This window comes from Sinocyclocheilus anshuiensis, unplaced genomic scaffold (genome assembly GCF_001515605.1).
Source record: "Sinocyclocheilus anshuiensis isolate Anshui unplaced genomic scaffold, SAMN03320099.WGS_v1.1 scaffold164, whole genome shotgun sequence".
NCBI classification, from domain to species: Eukaryota; Metazoa; Chordata; class Actinopteri; order Cypriniformes; family Cyprinidae; genus Sinocyclocheilus; species Sinocyclocheilus anshuiensis.
Window position 1 is genome coordinate 895,581 of NW_015557128.1, and position 20,600 is coordinate 916,180.

A 20,600-nucleotide genomic window follows, 5' to 3' on the forward strand; every position below is an offset into this window, starting at 1 on the left:
TAACAACATAACATAACATAACATAACAACATAACATAACTTAACATAACATAACATAACATAACATAACAACGTAACGTAACATAACGTAACTTAACAACATAACATAACATAACATAACAACATAACATAACTTAACATAACATAACATAACATAACATAACATAACATAACAACGTAACGTAACATAACGTAACTTAACAACATAACATAACATAACATAACATAACATAACTTAACATAACATAGCATAAAATAACTTAACGTAACATAACGTAACATAACATAACATAACAACATAACATAACATAACATAACATAACTTAACATAACATAACATAACATAACATAGCATAACTTAACATAACATAACATAACTTAACTTAACTTAACTTAACATAACATAACATAACATAACATAACATAACATAACATAACATAACATAACATAACATAACATAACATAAAATATCCCGATGCACCTTATGTATCTAATTATCTAAGTTGTGCATTGTTTTGTTTCACACTCAGGAAGACTGTGGACACTTGCTCAAGGATCTATCTATCTATCTATCTATCTATCTATCTATCTATCTATCTATCTATCTATCTATCTATCTATCTATCCGAGTGCATTTTGTTTCGTTACATTTGTGCCGAGTTCAGTTACTTTCCACTATTTCCCAATAAAGTGAGACTGTTGAGCAAATGTTGGTCCGGCAGCTATAATACGGTTTAAGTGGCTTTGTGTGTCAAACACAGATTAAGTTCTTCATGCAGAAACAGCTTTTCAAATAGCCTGCAGCCGATGCTTAAACACAACAAGGGGCGTATTTTTATTCTGCGGGTGGACTGAATGAATCAGGTGGAGCACTTTTACTGCTGCTGGAGTCTATGACATGGGGAACCTCCATCTAGTGCAGCAGGACATCTCAGAAGGCTTGTTTTTAATGGAAAACCACAAAAGAGAGAAAAGCGGCACTGTTCGACAGGTGAGTTTGCAGTTTTTCTGATCATTCATGAGATATATTGAACATATTGAACATTCTGCTGATGTGAGTTTTTGTCTTTACAGATGGACGGTGACAGGGATTGTTTGTTGTCTTCACATAAGGACATGGGGAAAACTAGTTCAGTGTCCTCGGCTTCATTTAATTTAATCAATTCCATTATAGGATCCGGAATTATAGGTATTGTTTTGTTATCAATGCTTCTAGAAAATAACATACATATAAAATGAATAAATACATACAGGCAGTACCAGTCAAAAGTTTGGACACACTGAACTGAATATATGTTCCTCTTGATCTTAAAAACATGTTGACAAATGTAAATTGTATATGTAAATTTGGTTACAAAACTATTATTATTATTGATATTATTATCATTATCATTATTGTTATCATTATTGCTGTTATTATTATTATTATTATCATTATTATTATTATTTTAAGTTGATTAGTTGAAGTGGATGTTGAGGGAAAAGCATCATCAAGTGTACATGTAAACTTTAAGTTTAATATATACAAAATAGATAAAATACATTTGTGTAAAATAGATTTGTTTACTTTTTTTTTTTTTGGTCACTATACATAATTCCCATAGTTTCATTTGTGTTATTTCATAGTTTGATGACTGTATAACTCTTGGCTGACAGTATATATATATACGTATATATATATTTGTAATTTTTTATTTATTCTTTGGGGTTGATTGCCCTTTACTTATTTTAAATAAAACAGGATAGTTAAAGCAAGATATAGTAGTCAGTGCAATATCTGTATAGAAAATTAAGTCTATGCTTGCTGATGTTTGGATGCTATCATGTTCATTAGTTTCTTATTAGTCACATATGTATGTATTTTAGTAGGTCAGTAGATCTGAGAACTGGCTTAGATTCCACGCAGTGCAGGATCATATGACTGCAGAACAGCCTTCACATGCTTCTGCTGCAGGAAAAAATATATATTTTTCTAGTCCTATGATATATCTTTGGGTCCAGAAAATGTCAGCAATACATTTTAATTTATGCATTTTTGTCAGTAGCTATTTTTGTGCTCTATCACCTGCTTGATCAAAAAAAAAAAGTTAGTCAGCAGGTCTTTCCCTGTAGGGGAGACTGGGGCTAGTTGTCACATTTGTATCTATTTCAAGTCCTCCACATCTCTTATTTCTTGGTTAAATGTTCATCTAGGTCTGCCATATTCCTTGAGTCAGGCCGGTCTGCCAATGGGTCTCCTGCTGCTTATTCTGGTTGCCTTCATCACAGGTATGCACTGCACATGTGCACAAAATGTTAAATATGCATCTAGATCAGTGGTTCTCAACCTTTTTTGGGCCAGTGCCCCCTACCCATTATCCAGGTCCCTCAAACATAGTCTAATTGTCTTCACTGACTATTAAAGTTGAATATTATTTTGTGTTTATAATGAGGACTGTTATTATATTTACAGTATCATTCAAATGTATGGGGTCATTACTATTTTTAAGAAATTACTTTAATTCAAGGATACATTAAATTGATCAAAAAAGTACTTTTTTACAGTCATTTTTTTTTTTTTGAAAATAAGTGTAATAACATTTATTTATAGAGTTTTTAAGCATGTTGGTGATTTTCTTTGCTACAGCTTTGGCGATGTTGAGATCTGATAAACCTTGTTGATCCAAATTTGAAGAGACTTCCATATTTTGAATATATCCATAGGGCAATTTTTACAGAAGAGATTTTAGTTTGCGCTTCCATTCCTGGAAATCTTGAACACCCTGTTTACTGCTGTGATATGTTTGGATGTTTTCAATTAGCCTTATTTATCCCAATATTTATCCCTTAGTTTTAGAAAATACCCTGTTTTTTGAGAATCTATTGAATTTCCTTTTTTTCTGACATAGTGGACATGGTAATTTTGGTGGTATACATGCAAATGGAAGAAATGTAAGCCCTTTTTTACTATATTTCATGATTTTGTGAGACTATTTAAAAGTTTGCTTACAAATACCAAGTAGAAAGATGGGAAACATATCCATTACATTTCAAATCTTGCTTTTTATGTCAGTGTGGTAGTGCCAGCCATAATAATAATAATAAGAAATGTTTCTTGAGCAGCAATCAGCATGATTTCTGAAGGATCATGTGACACTCATACTTAGAGTATGGAGCTATAGCATGAGAGGAAAAACACATTTTAAAATAAATTCAAATAAAAAGCAGTTCTTTCAAATGGTAAATTTACTGTTTTTACTGTATTTTTGATCAAATAAATGCATCCTTACTGAATAGAAGAGACTTGTTTCAAAACCATTAAAAAATATCTTACTGACATTTTTGAATGGTGCTGTATATTATAGGCTATATTTTATTTATAATATATATTTTAAAAGCATGCATTTTAACCCATATATAACAGCCCACATTAGCCCATACATAATTTTTAAAATATGTCATTAATTGAATGCCACATGACATTCATGACATATTTGATTATCATTATCATTAGTTTCCCAAGGAGCAAAAAAATCCACGTGGATATTATGAGCATTGAATAAACTCGAAATGTGGCATTCAAACCAACCGCAGCCAATCATCAAACATGAAGCATTCATATTATTTTTTCGAAATAAGAAAAAGCATACTGTGCGTTATCGTGTCTAAATACTTGCCATTGTTTTCATGGGAAATTTGGCAGCTGCGCTACAGAAAGTGGACACTGAAGTAAAGAGTTGTTGCTATGGAAATGATACACCGTTTTGTATTGGTGTAAACTAGCAGCTTAACACTGAGCGCAAAAAATGTATCCTATATTCATATGGACAACTTTGTGATAGTTTTATGGCGCTTTTGTCTCCTTGACAGTAAATCTCCATAATATTTCACCATAAATATATTCTGTAATGCTTTCCTCACCATGAAAAAGAGCAGCTCAGATATTCCACCCAACGTTTGCATTTCACAGGTTAAAAAAAGACTGGGATCTAAATTACAGGATGTTGAGTAAATGATGACCAAAATGTCATTTTTTGAGTGAACTACGCCTTTAACATAGCACGGCTATGCTTTCTTTATAACCAATGCATAAAGTATTTTACACATAACTGTCTAATTTTTTTTAAAACTTTATATATACTGTATATAAATTGTTGTATTGTATCGTGTTTCTTTCTGCAGATTACTCCATCATCCTGCTGGTCAGAGGTGGGAATCTGTCTGGGACTCACAGTTATCAGTCTCTGGTTCATAGCACATTCGGCCAGATAGGATATTTGATCGTGTCAGCTCTACAATTTCTTTACCCATTCATCAGTAATCACAGACATTTACTATCTGTCCTAATTACCTTTTATTGTATTTATAGGTGAAATTAGATTTTAAAGAATATATATTTTTGCCTTTATTGCATCTCGCATATAGCAATGATCAGCTACAACATCATCACAGGTGATACGCTGACCAAAGTGTTTATGAGAATCCAAGGAGGTGAGCTGGATATTATTACATGTACTTTTTGAAGAGGTCATAGCATTCAATTTTTATTGTCTTTTTTGCTGCTGTACCTTTAAGACTTCTATGTACTATAGACAGCATATGAAATGAGACACAATTTGTTGCCGCTTTCATTCATGGCATAATAGTATCTGCATTTGCCTTATTATGATTCTGAACACTACATAGTCATGATTGAAAAGCAAATGTGGATCATTTTGTGTTAATCAATGGATTTTAGAAGTTTTGATTTCCAAAAGTTACAGCATGTTTTCATAGTACAATAAACACATGATTTGTCCCATTTAAATTCATTCATCTTGGGTCTAGATGTCATACACATGGCATCTGTGGTTTCATGAAGAACCTTTAACATCCATTGAACCTTTCCATTCCATAAAAGGTTCTTTGGATTAATTAAAATGTTCTTTACAGAACACTCTTAAAAACAAAGGTTCTTATTGACACTGATGGTTTCATGAAGAACCTTTAAAATGGTTCTTCAATGGCATCGCTGTGAAAACCACCTTTTGGAACTTTTATTTGTATGAGTGCATTCTCTCTCCTTTTTTTTCTCTGTGAACATATTGATAAAAACAGAAACCTGACACTTGTGCTCTTTGTTGTTCTAGTTGGTCCTGGAAACATTCTTACAGAGAGACATTTTGTAATTCTGATGTCCACGCTTCTGTTTACACTCCCGCTGTCTCTCTATAGAGATATAGCAAAGCTGGGAAAGGTTGAGTATTACCAACTATTTACTGTATTTTTTCCACAATGTAATTATTAGTGATCTGTAGCTTTAATAAAATATTGCACCCAAAATATCTATTCAGCGGTTATTTACTCACTCTTATCTCAATCATCTTTTTTTTTTTTTGTGGAACACAAAAAGAAAATTTTTCATAACAGCATTTAATAATGATCACGTCTGATTCAGGCTCTAAAAGGGATTAAAAAAAGCTATCTGTCTGTCTGTCTGTCTATCCATCATCTATCCGTCTGTCTGTCTATCTATCCGTCTATCCGTCTATCCGTCTGTCTGTCTGTCTGTCTGTCTGTCTATATCTATCTGTCTGTCTGTCTGTCTGTCTATTTATCTATCATCTATCCATCTGTCTATCTATCCGTCTGTCCGTCTATCCATCTATCCATCTATCCGTCTATCCGTCTGTCTGTCTGTCTGTCTGTCTGTCTGTCTGTCTATTTATCTATCTATCATCTATCCATCTGTCTGTCTGTCTGTCTGTCTGTCTGTCTGTCTGTCTGTCTGTCTGTCTATCTATCCATCATCTATCCATCTATCCGTCTATCCGTCTATCTGTCTGTCCGTCTGTCTGTCTGTCTGTCTGTCTGTCTGTCTATCCGTCTGTCTGTCTGTCTGTCTATCCGTCTGTCTGTCCGTCCGTCCGTCTATGTATGTATTTATTTATTGAATAAGTTTATTGAAACTTTAGACAAAATCGAAAAAGAAATGTTTGCATGTGTTTTTTGTTGAGTATTATATTTGATACATCAGGCTTTTATGGCTGATATAGTATATAAATGCTAAATGCATAAATGTAAATGTAAGTATAGTGAGAATATGAAGCTAATACTCAAGGAGGAAAAACACCTCAAGTTTATTCAGAGGCCCAAACTGAGAAAAAATATTTGGTGCAGATGCTGATATTTATATGACCAAAAATATGAAATTCTGATAGCATGTAATATATATCACTGCGATCTTTATAACAGTATAACAGACTACTTACATAAAATTATATAAATATCATTTGTCACTCCATATCTCCCAATATGTCTTAGTAAGATGATATTTAAATGTTTAGTTTTATAATCAAAGTTCTGTAGTGTCAATTAATGCAATGCAATACAATAATGAACAAATAAACGTTCCTCAAAAGCCTGATGATCATATTTCATACTCACATTTCAACATGATTTTTATAAATAAATAAATATAATAAAATAAAATAAATAAAAATAAAATTACTGTATGTATGGATAATCAAGCAAACCTAAGCTGCTTCAGTCTAGTGTTCATCTTGAAATATTAGTAGCGATACAAGTTATTCTTATGTTTACTTTATAAAAATCAGTAAAGATTTCACAGCAAAAATACACGTGAACTACAAGCTGATGTTGGACTTTTGTACCTTTTGCTTGCTAAAAAAGTCTAAACTATCAAACAATTTTTTTCAGCAAAGTTTGATCACGTGGATCATTTAGAGGCCTCAGCAATTTGCATATCGAATAGGACACTGTAGGCTTTATAGAGTTAAAACGGACAATAATGAACTCTCTCCCTTTCTCTGTTCTAGGTATCTTTATTGTCCATGCTTTTGACTCTTGCCATCCTCATCACAGTGGTCGTGAGAGCAGCGACACTAGGACCACAGATGTATAAAATCTCCCTCCCTGTGTGCATACAGGTGCATCTCAATAAATTAGAATGTCGTGGAAAAGTTAATTTATTTCAGTAATTCAACTCAAATTGTGAAACTCGTGTATTAAATACCATCCACCATATGCTAATGTTTGCTGTCTCAGCTCAGGATAATGATTTACCCTTTAAACACTCATTTCTGAGAAATGATCTCACTGAGCTTAATTTTTTTATTTGACTTTCCATCATATTTTTGGCCTTAAGTTTGTATATAACAAGGCATGTAGTGTCACAATGCAGTGAAACAGTATACACTGTTAAAAATGATTGTGATTTTAACAGCAAAAGACTGTAAAAATGCTACAGTAAAAACCTGTTAACTGGTTAACAGTAAGTTTCCATACTATATTCGGTGAATAAATGTAATTACATTTAATGTAATTTTACAGTAAAATACTGTTAAAAATAAGGTTTTTGGAAGTGAAAAAGAAAAAGTAATTGTATAATTTACAGTGAAAAAACGTAAATTGACACTCCCAGAATTCCCTGCATGACACTTTATATTTGATGTTTTTTTTTGTTGTTGAAATAACATGTTTCTTCTTAGTTTTTTCTTATCAGTTGTGTACATTAGGGTTTAATCTTACATCTAATGTTGTTAAATCAATGTTTATTGCATTATTTCAGTATGATGAGTGTCACCTTGATGGGTTTTAGTGTTTGTGTGAATGACACTGTGCACCTTCTATATTGTCCTCCTCAGCTCGTAGAAAAGCTGTTTGTGATGAGCTTTGGTTCATTGTGTTACTTTCCCATTACCACCAGTTTTTGGTGGTTATCAGTGCATTACAATGGTTCAAAACAGATATTAGTGCTTCAATACGTTGGTTTAACATTACATCAGTTAATGAAATAAGGTATTTTATTGTGAATTTAAGTTAAGTCTATAAAACCTAAAATGTTGCTACCATATTTTTTACGGTGAAGTTCTGGCAACCACAGCTGCCGGTATTTTACCGTAAATGTCACCGATTTTTTTTACAGTGTACATATATATTGTGATGCTTGATAAAGCAGACCCCTAACCCTTGTGAAACCAGGATTGAATGTGTGATTTTTCACCAAGCAGATAAAAAACAGGCAAAAAAAACAAAAAACAATCAGTACAATGCATTTTCTAGGGATCTAAATATCATGGAGACTTGGGAATGTGTCTCTCTTGACTCTAAAAACATGGCAAAAACAGGATTTCTGCAGGTCTTAAATACATCTTAAAAGTTTCCTCTCCACAAATTGGAGCAGAACATCTTACATTTCATAAGTCATGGCATTAAATGTTGCATGCACTGCAAAAAATTATCATCTTTGTCAGTATTTTTGTCTTGTTTTCCAATATCTAAATATCCTTAAATCAAAATACATTTATTTGAGATGCAAAATGAAGATATGAAGTGTTGTTGTTTTTTTTGATAAATTGAGTTTATGCTTAAAACAAGAACAAATATCTGTCAATGGTGAATTAAAACTTGTTTTCGTAGACATTTACATTTAGAGAACATATTGACGTATTGTGTTCCCTTTAATTAATTCCTTGATTTTTCTTTAATTGGTCTTTAAAAATCTTACATTTACCATAAACACCCTGGCAGTGGTGTTTGCATGGGCATGAACAAACATCAAAAATAGTTATTTATAAAATGAATAACTAGCTTTATGTGTTACTCACATTTTTATTTCACCCACAGACCTGCGTCAGATGATGCATGGGTGTTTACACGGTGGAATGCAATTCGGGCAGTTGCCGTCATGTCTTTCGGTGAGGTTTTACTTTTGTGATGAACAACATATTTCAATTAAAGTACATTGTACAACTGAAACTTTGACGTATTTGATATTTTTCAGCTTTTATCTGCCACCACAACAGCTTTATGATCTACGGGTCGCTGCAGGAGCCCACGCTGAGCAGCTGGTCTCTTGTCACTCATGTATCTGTGGGCTCAGCCGTACTGGTCAGTGCTGTCTTTGCCGCTGCAGGTTATGCGACTTTTACTGATTATACACAAGGTAAATTACCGTAAATACTGGGTCACAATATCTGCACCACTTTGATAAATCTGTGCCATAGGGTACAAAAAGCACTAAAAGAATTGCATGTTTTCCTGTTGTATTTCTTGTCCAAGGTGAGGTATTTGAGAACTACTACAGAAATGATAACTTGGCTACATTCGGTCGATTCTGCTACGGTGTCAGTATGATCACCACATTCCCTCTGGAGTGCTTTGTAACCCGTGAGGTAAGATACAGAATTGAAGAATTTAAGCTTTCATACTGTATACAGTATGGGTGATTATTCAGCTAGAGGGGTTTTTGACTACTTGAAAGCTTAAAAAAAAACATGTTAAATCATTTATCATGTCCTGAAATGAAAATCTGTTGCCTTGATCAACCTTTAAGTGGATTTTCCATCATAACTAAATATATATTGTTCTCTACGATACTTGTTGTGATGGGAATTTCAGCAGTATTGGGCACACTGATTTTTTTTATATATAAAAGTTAAATTTGTAAACTTAAATACCAAATTAATTGACTGCTTACAAGTTATTATAGTTAAATGAAACTAACTATAATTTAAACCATAAAAAAATCATAAAATAAACATTAACTGAAATAAAATGTATATTAAAAAACTTACACTATTTTTATTTCAGGCAACATCTCTCCTTTTCATTTAGTAAAACTAAAATAAAAATAATACAATCTATATAAACATATATGTAAACATATAAAAGTATAAAAATGACAAAAACACAACAAAATTATCAAAACTAACCAAAATTAAAATGAACAAGGAAAAAATAAAATAAAAAAACATTTCTTCATCATTAGATGGGAATGACGCAGTAGTGTGGAAAGTGATTCTTTGATAAAAATATATTTGCAAACTATAAATGCCAAATTATTCAAACGCTCTTAAATATAGTTAACTGAAACTAAAACTAAAATTAAAACCATAAAAATCAAGTTGTTACTTAAATTTAAATATTAATATTTAACATTAACTAAAATAACATTTTATATATATATATATATATATATATATATATATATATATATATATGTGTGTGTGTGTGTGACATTTCATTTCAGCTAGTCAGCTAGTTTAACTTAATGTAGTAAAATAACTAAAACTAAAATAAAAATAATTTATAAAGATACAAAAATGACAAAAAACACATAGCAAAATTACTAAAACTTTAAAATGAAAATGAACATGTAAAATATAAAAATAAAAACATATTCGAAATATGAATAAAAACTATAATAGTATCTCATTGATACTAAAATAACACTTTAAAAAATGTCAAGTAGGACTCTGGTTTTAACATTTGTATTATTTATTAAAAAGGTAAGTTAAAAGGCATTTAATATCCTCCTTTACCTTGATGCGACAGACTGTAGACACTTGATTTCATTTTTCAGAGCTTCCTGTATGACATTACATTCATCCTGACTCATTAATAAACATATGCAATGTTTGAATATGTTTTAAAGTGTGACATACTAAAGATGCTTGTTCTAGTTTTTAATTAACTTTCTTTAAAGTTGGTCGTTTCTTGATGTTGTCTATACTCTGTCCAGGTGATCTCCAATGTGTTTTTTAAAGGAGAGCTCAGTAACACCAGCCACGTCATCATTACCTTGGTGATCATATCAGCAGCGACTGCCATATCGCTCTCTTATGACTGTCTGGGTATTGTACTGGAACTAAATGTGAATTTTCCTCTTGATTCATTAACACCGATGAGGGAACAGTCAGTCATTCAGAGTTGTCTGTAAATGTTGTGTTTCTGTGTCTCTCTCAGGGGGTTTTGAGCGCCATACCTCTCATGTTCATCTTCCCTTCCGCCTGTTTCCTGAAGCTCTCGGACGGCCGCTGGTTTCGTGGTGAAAACCTCATTTCCAGCATCATCCTGGTGGCGGGTGTCTGTGTGATGATAAATTTCAGTAGATGTTTATTGATTTCAGTCACTATTGGCCTATGTCCCAGAGGTTGAGTTTTATTAAAACAATTTTTCATGTTATATAAAGCCTTGGGAACCTTTTATCATGCCTTTATCAAAAAGCTACTTTGTAAATGCGGGTTTTTTTTTCTTTTTACTCTTGTACCAGATTCTGAAAATCCATTATAAAAAGATAAATTTTTACATTTAAAGCTATATTTCTCTAAATCATTTGCAATAACCTAAAACTTTTGCATATTTATTTATTTTATTTTAGTATACTTTTTTACCAAAGAAACCCTATGAAATATGATACATGACATGTGAAGTATAGGCTATTTATATTCTGTGCCATTTTCAGCCAATCTCTAATTTTGTCAAATTATGCAAAAAAATGTGAAGGTATAATTTAACTTTTTGTATTTGAGATACATAAAACGCTACCTATAAAATTAGTTTTAGAATTACTCAATCAAAACATGTTTAAAGTGTCATCACATAACGTTGACAAAGCTGTGGTTGAAACTCACCAATTTCAGAAAAAGAAAAGAAAAGGAAATCCTCATGTGATACTCGATGGACCGTGCTCGTCTGTTGCCGAGTTCAGTTTAATTGGTCAAACTAAATAACCTAGTTAGTGTGTGGTTAGTGTGGCGTGCTGTAGTGGTTAACCGGAGATGAAGACCACACTCGCTAACTAAATGATTTGAGACTCATAAGCAACTGAATTGAGACTTGGCGTCGACCCCAAATTAGATACATGTGACTAACACCCTAAAGAGCAATATTTCCTCAGAATACACGAGTTTGTCGTGTATATGACAACAGCTGGAATAATGCTTTAAATCTGAGGGGGGAAATTACGACTGGACAAGTGCAACACACTAAAGGCACGCACCCACTTTTTTGAGAGTTGACTTGGATAAGCGACAAAATACTCGCTCGAATATACCGTCAACTATCTTTGTAGGGAAAATGTGTGTGTGAATATTCTTCAGAAACTCTCCTTAGATTTGCGAGACGGCACATGACTTTTGGACAATATGACGGTGAGTAAACAACAGAAATGTCTTATTTTAAAGGGGTCATATGATCCAATTTCAATTTTTCCTTTCTCTTTGGAGTGTTGTGAAAACCATGCACTACATCTTTACTATCACTAGATGTCGCTATTTCACAAGTAGTGGTCCGCCACGACAAGGCAGTGTACTGTATATCTAAAATCCGAGATAATGTACTTAAATTATCATAATTGGCATTTGCTTAACACATCCCAACCGTATTTACATTGTGCTGCGTTTGAGAAGTTTTTAATATGCATTTATCCACTCAAATAAACAACTGTCTCGCATGGTATTACGTGGGATTTGAGCACATTCACTGTTTTGTTGAGACTTTTCTAGTCGGGGGCGACATGCAAATTCGCATTCCACCGTCAAACCGGAGTGTGAACAGTCGATGAATCCAGTGTGAGGATGGGAGGGCTGGCAGTGACTAACTCATCGTGTCATGACTTGAAAATGCAGGGCTGCCGTCTCTCTCTCGGTTGAATAGAAACAGAGGAGCGTCTGTTGACAGGGGCAGGACTCTTGGAAATATGGTGGGAGTTGCAGGATTTTAAGAGGGTAACGGGACAGAAGTTATGCAGGGACCTATAAGCAGTGCTTTAAGTCTGGAGAGGCGCTGCTGAAGCTGTTGTTGTTGATGCTGTTTTGACGTATCGGTAGCGAGACTGATGACAGCTGACAGCCGCGCCAAAGTTCAAGGGCGATCAAGGTAAGATTGAGGCGTCATGCTCATTCAAACTATTTTGACTTATTTATTCGTGAAACAAAAAAGGATTATGGATAAAACGGCAGATTTTCTTCCTAGTGATCACCTACTACTGTCAAGTTTATATGCTGTTTTGCTTGGTTTATAAAAATACGTGTCGAGTGGGGATTCGAACTTTGGTCGCCTGGAAGCAAATCTTTCCGCTAATTTGTTAAAAAAAAAAAAATGTTTCAAGCATGTTAGAGGTAATCTGTCGTTTTCATTAAAGCAATATTTTACCACAAAAAATGCAATCTTGTTGTCATGATATTGTAGACCTCCGGAAGACTTAATTTTGACATTTAACATCATTTTTTATTTGCTGTTTTCATAAACGTATGTCGTATCGGGATTGGAACTTGAGTTGTTTTGAACGCAAATCATGGCTAATTTATTAAAAACATTTTTATTTATGTTAGATGTAGTCTATTATTATGATTAAAGGTAGGCTATAGTTTAGGCTACCCCAAAATTAAATTTTTGTCAAGCTATTATAGTGCTTCAGAAGACTTGGATCATGACTTTGACAGTTTCTCAGCAACCCAAACTGCATCAAGCCTCATTTCTATTTAAACTATTATGACTTTTTTTTTTCTATGTGAAACACAAAAGCAGTTGGAAAATGGGATTCGAACTTGAGTTTATTAAGTCATACCGGCTAATTAATTTTTTTCCTTTTTGTTTTTTAGTCATGTTAGACATGGTCTGTTGAATAAAGGAATAGTATAACTAAAAAAATGTCAAGCTATTAGGGCTTCAAGTGATGATTTTGACTTCTTCTTGACAGTCAGCCATGCAAAGTTTGCGTCTGATTAAGCGTCATGTCTATTTAAACTGGTAAAAAAAAAATTATGTTGAATACAAAAGGAAGTTATCAAAATGCCAAAGTTGTCATTTTCCATGTGACACAACTTAAGAGTGATCGCTGGCTATTAAGTTCATTGGTAACACTTTACTTGAAGGGGTGTGCATAAGACTGACATGACACCTTCATAATCATGACATGACACATGTCATGAATATGAAGGAGGTTTTATGTATGTTTATGACAACTGTCATTAAGTGTCATTCGCTCAGTTATGTCATTTTTAATGCAAATATGACATTATTTGACCTAACCCTAACCTAACCCTACCCCTACCCTTACCCCTAACCATAGCCCATAACAAAGACATCTCAAACAATGTCATCTTTGCATTAAAAATTACATAACTGAGCGAATGACACTTAATGACAGTTGTCATAAACATGCATAAAAAACCTTCATATTCATGACATGTGTCATGTCATGATTATGTAGGTGTCATGTCATGATTATGAAGGTGTCATGTCAGTCTTATGCACACCCCTTCAAGTAAAGTGTAACCAGTTCATTTAGCAAGTTTGTGTGGCTTATAAAAGAAAAATTATATGTTGAAGCGGGATTCGAACTCTGGTCTTATTGTGTTTGTGCAAAAACCATATTATTAGACTAACTTAGCTAGGACTGCATGCTCCAAAAATAAATAACTAGGTAAAAAAAGCTTCATATCTGTAGCTGTGACTAAATAAAATGTTGACTGACAGTAAAGATCCTCCCTCCTTGGGAAAATACCTCTACACACCCTGCTGAAAGAACTTAAAAGAGCCTAAACTGGTTTGCTGGTCTTAAAGCTGGTCTTTAAGCTGGACCAGATGAAAGGTGGCCAGAGCCCTTCTAAAACCAACTGGGAGACCAGCACGCCAAATTTTTAAACCAGACTGGTTTGAGACCAAGATGTTTGTTTTTCAACAAGCCAACCATGCCTATTATTGACACAGTGGCATGTAAAATGGGAAGGGATGCACCACCTTCTGCAGAACTGACTCATCTAGTTTAACCTCTCCATCTGTTAGCACTCCCTTAAGGCTGTACCATGAGTCAGTAGTGTTTGCTTTTTGTCCTACAGTGCCAGGGATTTCAGAGCCGTGCAGGTTGCAGCAGGGATGGATGGCGATGCACACAGCCGACCGCCTGACCGAAGGTACACCGTAAGCACTGAACGATTTACTCATTAGCTCTGGGTTTGATCTCTTTAGTTGTGTCATTTGTGTTGTTCAGTTTGTGTTGAACATGACATGAATATGCTTGTGTTGTAAATAAAGGAAGTATTTCTTTAACATTTCCATTTTATAACTTTTTTGCAATTTTTACAACGGCATGCAGTCGAGAGGATGGAAATAAAGAGCCGAGGGACACTTTGAGAGTTGGTTTGCATGAGTTTGTCATTGTTAATTGTCATTGTCATATTGGTTTTGAACATCTTTTAAAGTTTTGATATTATCATACAGATTTGTAATTTGATCAAATAGGTTGGAATGCTTTAAAAGTGGCAATTTTGTGGCAATTTCTAATATGCACTGACATTTGTGCTGTTTAACCATCAAAACTTCCTGGAGGTTGATGTCATTATGCAAACTGGCTTTTGTTTGTAAAGGGATTTTGCAGAAGGCTGACAGATAGAAAGTAAGCACATGGAAAGAACTTTGAAAACGTTTTATAGAAATTTCACAGTTATACAGTAGGTGTAGATATCTGAGTCTGATAGGAAAGTGAATTGAAAGACTGTAATACGTTATACACGTGTGTTTGTTCTTTCATATTTAAAGCTTGGAATGAGGAGAAAAGTTAGCTAAAGTTTTTCCAGTTTTCTTTAACCTGCAAGCAGTTGATTGCACATTCCAGCTCTATGTGAAGAAAAATCATGTGAGGTCTGGAACAAACTATTTTACTGAAAATAAATGAATGAATGTAATGCATTGAGCAGGAACAGCATTCGTGTGATCTGTTACTGCAGACTGGGCTGTTTATGAGTGAAGATTTGGAGGTTGTGTGTCTAAATATGTCTCTAGTTGTATGTTTGTTTACAAGACAGTCTGACTGTAATTAAAGTCTCTGTTGTCGTAGGCATTGCCTCGACCTTTGACATCGGTGCATTTCCTGCCTGCAGAGCAGAGCTGAGAAACGCTCTTGGACACATGTGGAGGTCATGGGAAATGAACTTTAGGGAGGGGAGACTCTTGCAAAATTCTCCTGCTTAATTTCTTTCCTGGGGAAATGAGGATGATGTTGTATTGCATACAAGTGTCATATAGCGAAGCACAGGGTCTACGGTTTTCATTTCCCTCTTAGCTATGACTGGAGATGACAGAAAAATGACTATGTGAAGCTTGTTAATTTGACCTCAGAGGCAATTGTACTTATCTGGTGTAATAATCCATGGCTGTGGGGCAGGACTCAGAATCAGAAGAGTAGGAAATTTAAAATATACAAACCAGACGCAGAACCTGGTCTTTGAAAACCACATGAGGCCGATTAGCTGTCTATATCATGAGCGAGGAAATCTGGACGACGTTGAATCCTCCTTATGCATTAGCGTCAAATATGCCCTTTATTAACACACTTTGGACTTTAAGACTTTGGAAATTTGTGCTCCATGGGTTCAGATTTAGCTCACGGAGGATGATGTCAGCTGAGAGCGTTCCAATGGCCGGAAGTGTTTTCTATGAAATCAGAGAGATTTTTTTTCCAGCACGTTCTCATAACTCTCTTTTTCTGCATTATTCTCTCTCTCTCTCTCTCTCTCTCTCTCTCTCTCTCACACACACACACACACACAGACGTTATGTCTCCCACGTTGGCTATGAGCACATCCCTGCGTTATTGTGATTTTAATTAGAGGAGAGTCTGATATTTTGAAGGCTTTTTATGAGAGCCTTTTGAGCCTCGTACAAACGCTCTGATTTTCCACCCAGAAATATTTGATTAGTGTTGTCCGTGGGCTTTATGAAGAGAAAGTTTTGTTGTGTTAAACAGCGTGACTCTTAACCACACATGCGTTGTTGTGTAATTCGGGAGCAGGATTTTGGTTTCTCTGGCACTGTGGGGCATCAGGCCATCAACCGTCTTGATGTATGTATGTCTGTGGTGCAACTCTGTTTGTAAATCCAAAATTTTCAGCCTTTCGCTAAGTAGCACAACTCATTTTTACTGTTTTTACATTTGGTTTGGTTATTTGGTCCATGCACAAGTTTGGTTTCACCCTATTGCCCTGCAGGTATCTTAGAGCGTGTACAGTAGGTCTGGGTAAAAATATATATTTTTTTGGTTAATGGCAATCTTCAGTTGAAAGATAAAACCATAAAACACAACCATTGTAGTCCGATTCTCAAACACATGATTTTTTAAAAATAAGCAATTCAAAAAAGATGAGTTACCAATTTGAATCAGTATGAAACTGATCTAATTTTGTGTGAAACTGCCCTAGTTTTGTTTGTACTTTAAACCTGGCATTGTGAATATTGTTGGTTCCTGTGACAAATTGCTTGTGGTTTTCCTCATTTGTGAATAGCTTTATTTAAAAACATCTAAAAAAAAATAAAAGCGTCTGCTAAGTGGATAAATGTAATTAAACACTGCCTAAGCAGTGAGATAATTTCTATATAAAAGAACATATAGGCAAAAAATTATAGCTACCATATACCCAAGTAAATCAGAGTTGAATCAAATTAAATCTTAATCAAATCTGAACCAAATTGAATCAAGATTCTTGAATCAGGATCAAATCAAACTTGGAAATCCGTATTGATAACCAGTCCAACCGAATCTCAGCGATACATATCCAGGGTTTCTGCAGGTCTTAAAAAGGTCCTTAAAAGTCTTAATTTATTCTTCCACAAATTAAGGTCTTAAATCGGAGCAAAAAGTCTTAAATTCATAAAGTCCATGGCATTAAATGTTTCATGCACTGCAGAAAATTAATATTTTTGTCAGTATTTTTGTCTTGTTTTCAAGTACAAATATCTGAACATCCTTAAATCAAGATTCATTTACTTGTGAGATGCAAATTGAAGATATGAAGTGTTGTTTTTTGAGGAATTAAGTGAGTTTATGCTTAAAACAAGAACAAATATCTGTCAAAGGGGTATGAAAACTTTTTCGAAAACCCTTTGAATTAGATTTCTCTCATTGGCAGATGGTTGATATTATTTAAATCATAAATTCACTTAAGTCAAGTCAAGTCACCTTAGACTTAATTTTGATACATTTCCCAGAAACCAAGACTTCTCATCAAATGTCATTTTTGCATCTGGATTTTTAATTTAATGCATTTTTAGACATTTTCACTGAAAAACAAGACAAAAATACTTGGAAGGATCATTACTTTTGTGCAGTGTGATTAGAAGGTACAATGAAAGCTATTCCCATATTCTATTTTTTGTAAAAAATTAATTAAAAAGTAATAGAGGTCGTTTGGAAGTTGTGCTGCTAATACAACTCATTGTGTTCTGTTTAGACCTTTACATTTAGAGAACCTATTGACATATTGTGTCCCTTTAATTTAATACTTAAAAAGGTCTTGCAGAAACCCTGATATCATTCACAAAGTAATACACATCCTTTTGCATATTTGTTTTTTAAATGTTGTGGCTATTTTAATGATGCTTCCATGTACCAATACAAATGTTGCACTCTCACCTCCATACAACACATTTGACAATCGGTTTTGCAGATTTCCCCCCAAGAAAGTGCAGAAAATGTGAGCCTGCTAATAACGTATAGGGACTGCAGATGTGCCCACATTTAGCGATGTGTTCATATTCTGGAAGCTCAGAATGGTAAAAGAAGAGACTGACAAATGAGGGGAATTTAAGCTTGATCTCTGCAAATATGAAAGCAAGATGTGGAACTTCGCAGGTGTTGGCAGGACTCTTGTACGCTGCTGCAGTTTGGCACCTTTCACTCTTGACATCTGTTCTTGGAATTCCGAGTTGGACGGATGGCTACAGCGGTGTGAATAACTGTCGGAATGTTCACTCGCTTATGATGTCATGTTGTGTGATCTTTGGTCGTTTTCAAACGATCAGCACAGACACTTCTACCTCAGTGCAGCAAGGACCAGGCCTTGACAACAAAGTGTCACCTCAGGGACGGGGTATGGAAGCACTTAAGTGTGGTTGCAGATGTTTCCATACTTTCTCACACTCTATCTTTCCTTCTTCATACACTCGAATGCTAGCACAAACACACACACACATACACACACACACACAAGTAGTGGTGGAAAGAGTACTAAGAAATTGTACTTAAGTAAAAGTATTGCTACTTAAGGAATAATTTACTTGAGTACAAGTAAAAGTACTGAAAAATAATATGACTTGAGTAAGAGTAAAAAAGTAGTTGGCTGAAAAACTACTCAAGTTACTGCGTTACAAAGTACTTTAGTATTATTTTTCTATTTTTACCCAAAATGAGACGATGTGAGCATTATGGAGCAGGGTTAACCCTAATCCTAACCTAACACCCATGTACTGTAATGTCTGTTTCAGAAGTGAGACCCAGGAAATCCCTTATATGGACAAATGCATCAGATATCACTACAGCTGAATAACATGCAGATAGAGACGCTTTGACTGATGAAACGTGGAAGATAATAAACACACTTGCAATGCAACGCTAATTGACATAGCTTGTATCACAGTATAAAATTGTATAAAAAATATTTTCTGTCTCACTGTGATAAGAAGCAACATGGAACCACAGAAGCTAACTGTTTCAAACACGAGTCACGACTGATGTTATATAGTGATTTTGGAGCAAAACATGATATTAGTCTCATTAATTGTCATGTTTGACGCTATGTTAAGCAAACATACTACCTATACCTGTTGCCAGGAGCAACTGTTTTATAAATAATTTTGAAAAGTACGGGTAAGGTTGGGCATCGTTTGAATTTTAACGATTCTAATTCTTGTCAATTCCTAATTTCGATTCCAATAAGGTAAAAAAAAAGAAATAATAATAAATGAATTAATTAAAAATCTTCAAGATATCATCTTATTGCAAAATATTTCATAGTTAGCTAAATACTATGAATGAAAATCAACAGGCTAAAGAACACTTACACAAGGATGTGTGTGTAGCAGAGATAACAGCCCGCAAGTCTTCTTGACTTGAATGGTATAAAATCACATTGAAAGTGTAGTTTGGTATAATAACAAAGGTGGACTCCAGGGACATTTTCGGTAGGACAAAAAAAAAGAGCATTTTATTTAACATGTTAACACATACCTAGGCTTGGGAATCCAAAATCTATTCCAATTCTGGAATAGGATGCTTAAGGTGAGGAATCGTCTAGTTGTTATAAAATTTAAATTTCGATTCCTCTTATTGATTCCTTTGTGCGCATTTTAAAAGGACTTTAAACCATTCTAACACAAGAAGACTTGTGCACTGTTTTTTGTACTGCACACATAGGGGCATAGCCATCATTTGAGAAATGATGAAAAAAAAGAACAAATTTTGACTTGTCTAATTGACAGGCTTTATTTTTTGTTTATTTGATGTCTTTTAATTGGCTAAGAAATCAAATAAACTGCTGGACTATAACCAATCATTTGTATTCTGTAATATTTTTTTCTGTGTTTTCCTAATGACAATTTTAGGATTGGCTTATATAAACACATAATAAGGCAGAATAGTTTCTATATTGTTATAAATGTTATGTCAATTAGCACTGCATTATTCATATACTATATTTAGTACCTGGAAATTACCTGAAATGACCTTTTTTTTTTTTTTTAGCTACAGCCATAGCTGGATGCCTTTTTCCATATTAGGGATTTCCTGCAGGTCATAAGTTATTATTATATTACTTCTACTGGGCGGTTTTGGACTTTCTGCGTGAGAGCGCCCTCCGCAGTGTTGCCAAGTCCAATTGGGCTACTTTATCACTGTTGCCGCGGGTTAAAGCGACCCCGATAACGTGATATTTAGCTCCTGGAGTGCGAATTTTACCAGGGGAACCCCGCCAAAAATGTGTATTTTACCCCCCGGAACGCGATTTTTAACGAGGAGCCCCCCTCGAAATGCGATTGGGCTAGTTTTGAGTAGCAATTGGGC

At 34.3% G+C, this 20,600-nt stretch overlaps 2 protein-coding genes across 3 annotated transcripts in view; both read left to right on the forward strand.

The window, feature by feature from the left end:
- The first annotated feature begins 944 nt into the window (after positions 1 to 944).
- On the forward strand, positions 945 to 10,921 carry LOC107677901 (putative sodium-coupled neutral amino acid transporter 11). Its single transcript, XM_016472969.1, has 12 exons — positions 945 to 992; positions 1,076 to 1,190; positions 2,195 to 2,269; positions 4,163 to 4,297; positions 4,406 to 4,471; positions 5,110 to 5,216; positions 6,799 to 6,878; positions 8,609 to 8,679; positions 8,766 to 8,927; positions 9,044 to 9,156; positions 10,506 to 10,637; positions 10,730 to 10,921. The coding sequence occupies exons 1-12, from the start codon at positions 951 to 953 to the stop codon at positions 10,919 to 10,921; spliced, it is 1,290 nt and encodes a 429-aa protein (XP_016328455.1). The 5' UTR covers positions 945 to 950.
- A 1,493-nt stretch (positions 10,922 to 12,414) lies between these two features.
- Positions 12,415 to 20,600, forward strand: part of LOC107677916 (cordon-bleu protein-like 1) — a 68,829-nt gene continuing 60,643 nt past the window's right edge. The window contains exons 1-2 of one of the 2 annotated variants that reach the window (XM_016472984.1): positions 12,415 to 12,643; positions 14,608 to 14,689. In XM_016472984.1, coding sequence (XP_016328470.1) covers positions 14,649 to 14,689 — 41 coding nt within the window. In that variant the 5' untranslated portion in view covers positions 12,415 to 12,643; positions 14,608 to 14,648. The remainder of the gene's footprint in view (positions 12,644 to 14,607; positions 14,690 to 20,600) is intronic. The other variant, XM_016472983.1, reaches the window with a different exon arrangement.

Bases quoted from the DNA above. Each gene is read 5' to 3' on its own strand.
- LOC107677901 (XM_016472969.1), top strand. From the start codon at position 951: ATGGAAAACCACAAAAGAGAGAAAAGCGGCACTGTTCGACAG. The intron at 993-1,075 runs GTGAGTTTGCAG...TTGTCTTTACAG, and splicing joins AAAGCGGCACTGTTCGACAG to ATGGACGGTGACAGGGATTG. The intron at 1,191-2,194 runs GTATTGTTTTGT...ATGTTCATCTAG, and splicing joins TATAGGATCCGGAATTATAG to GTCTGCCATATTCCTTGAGT.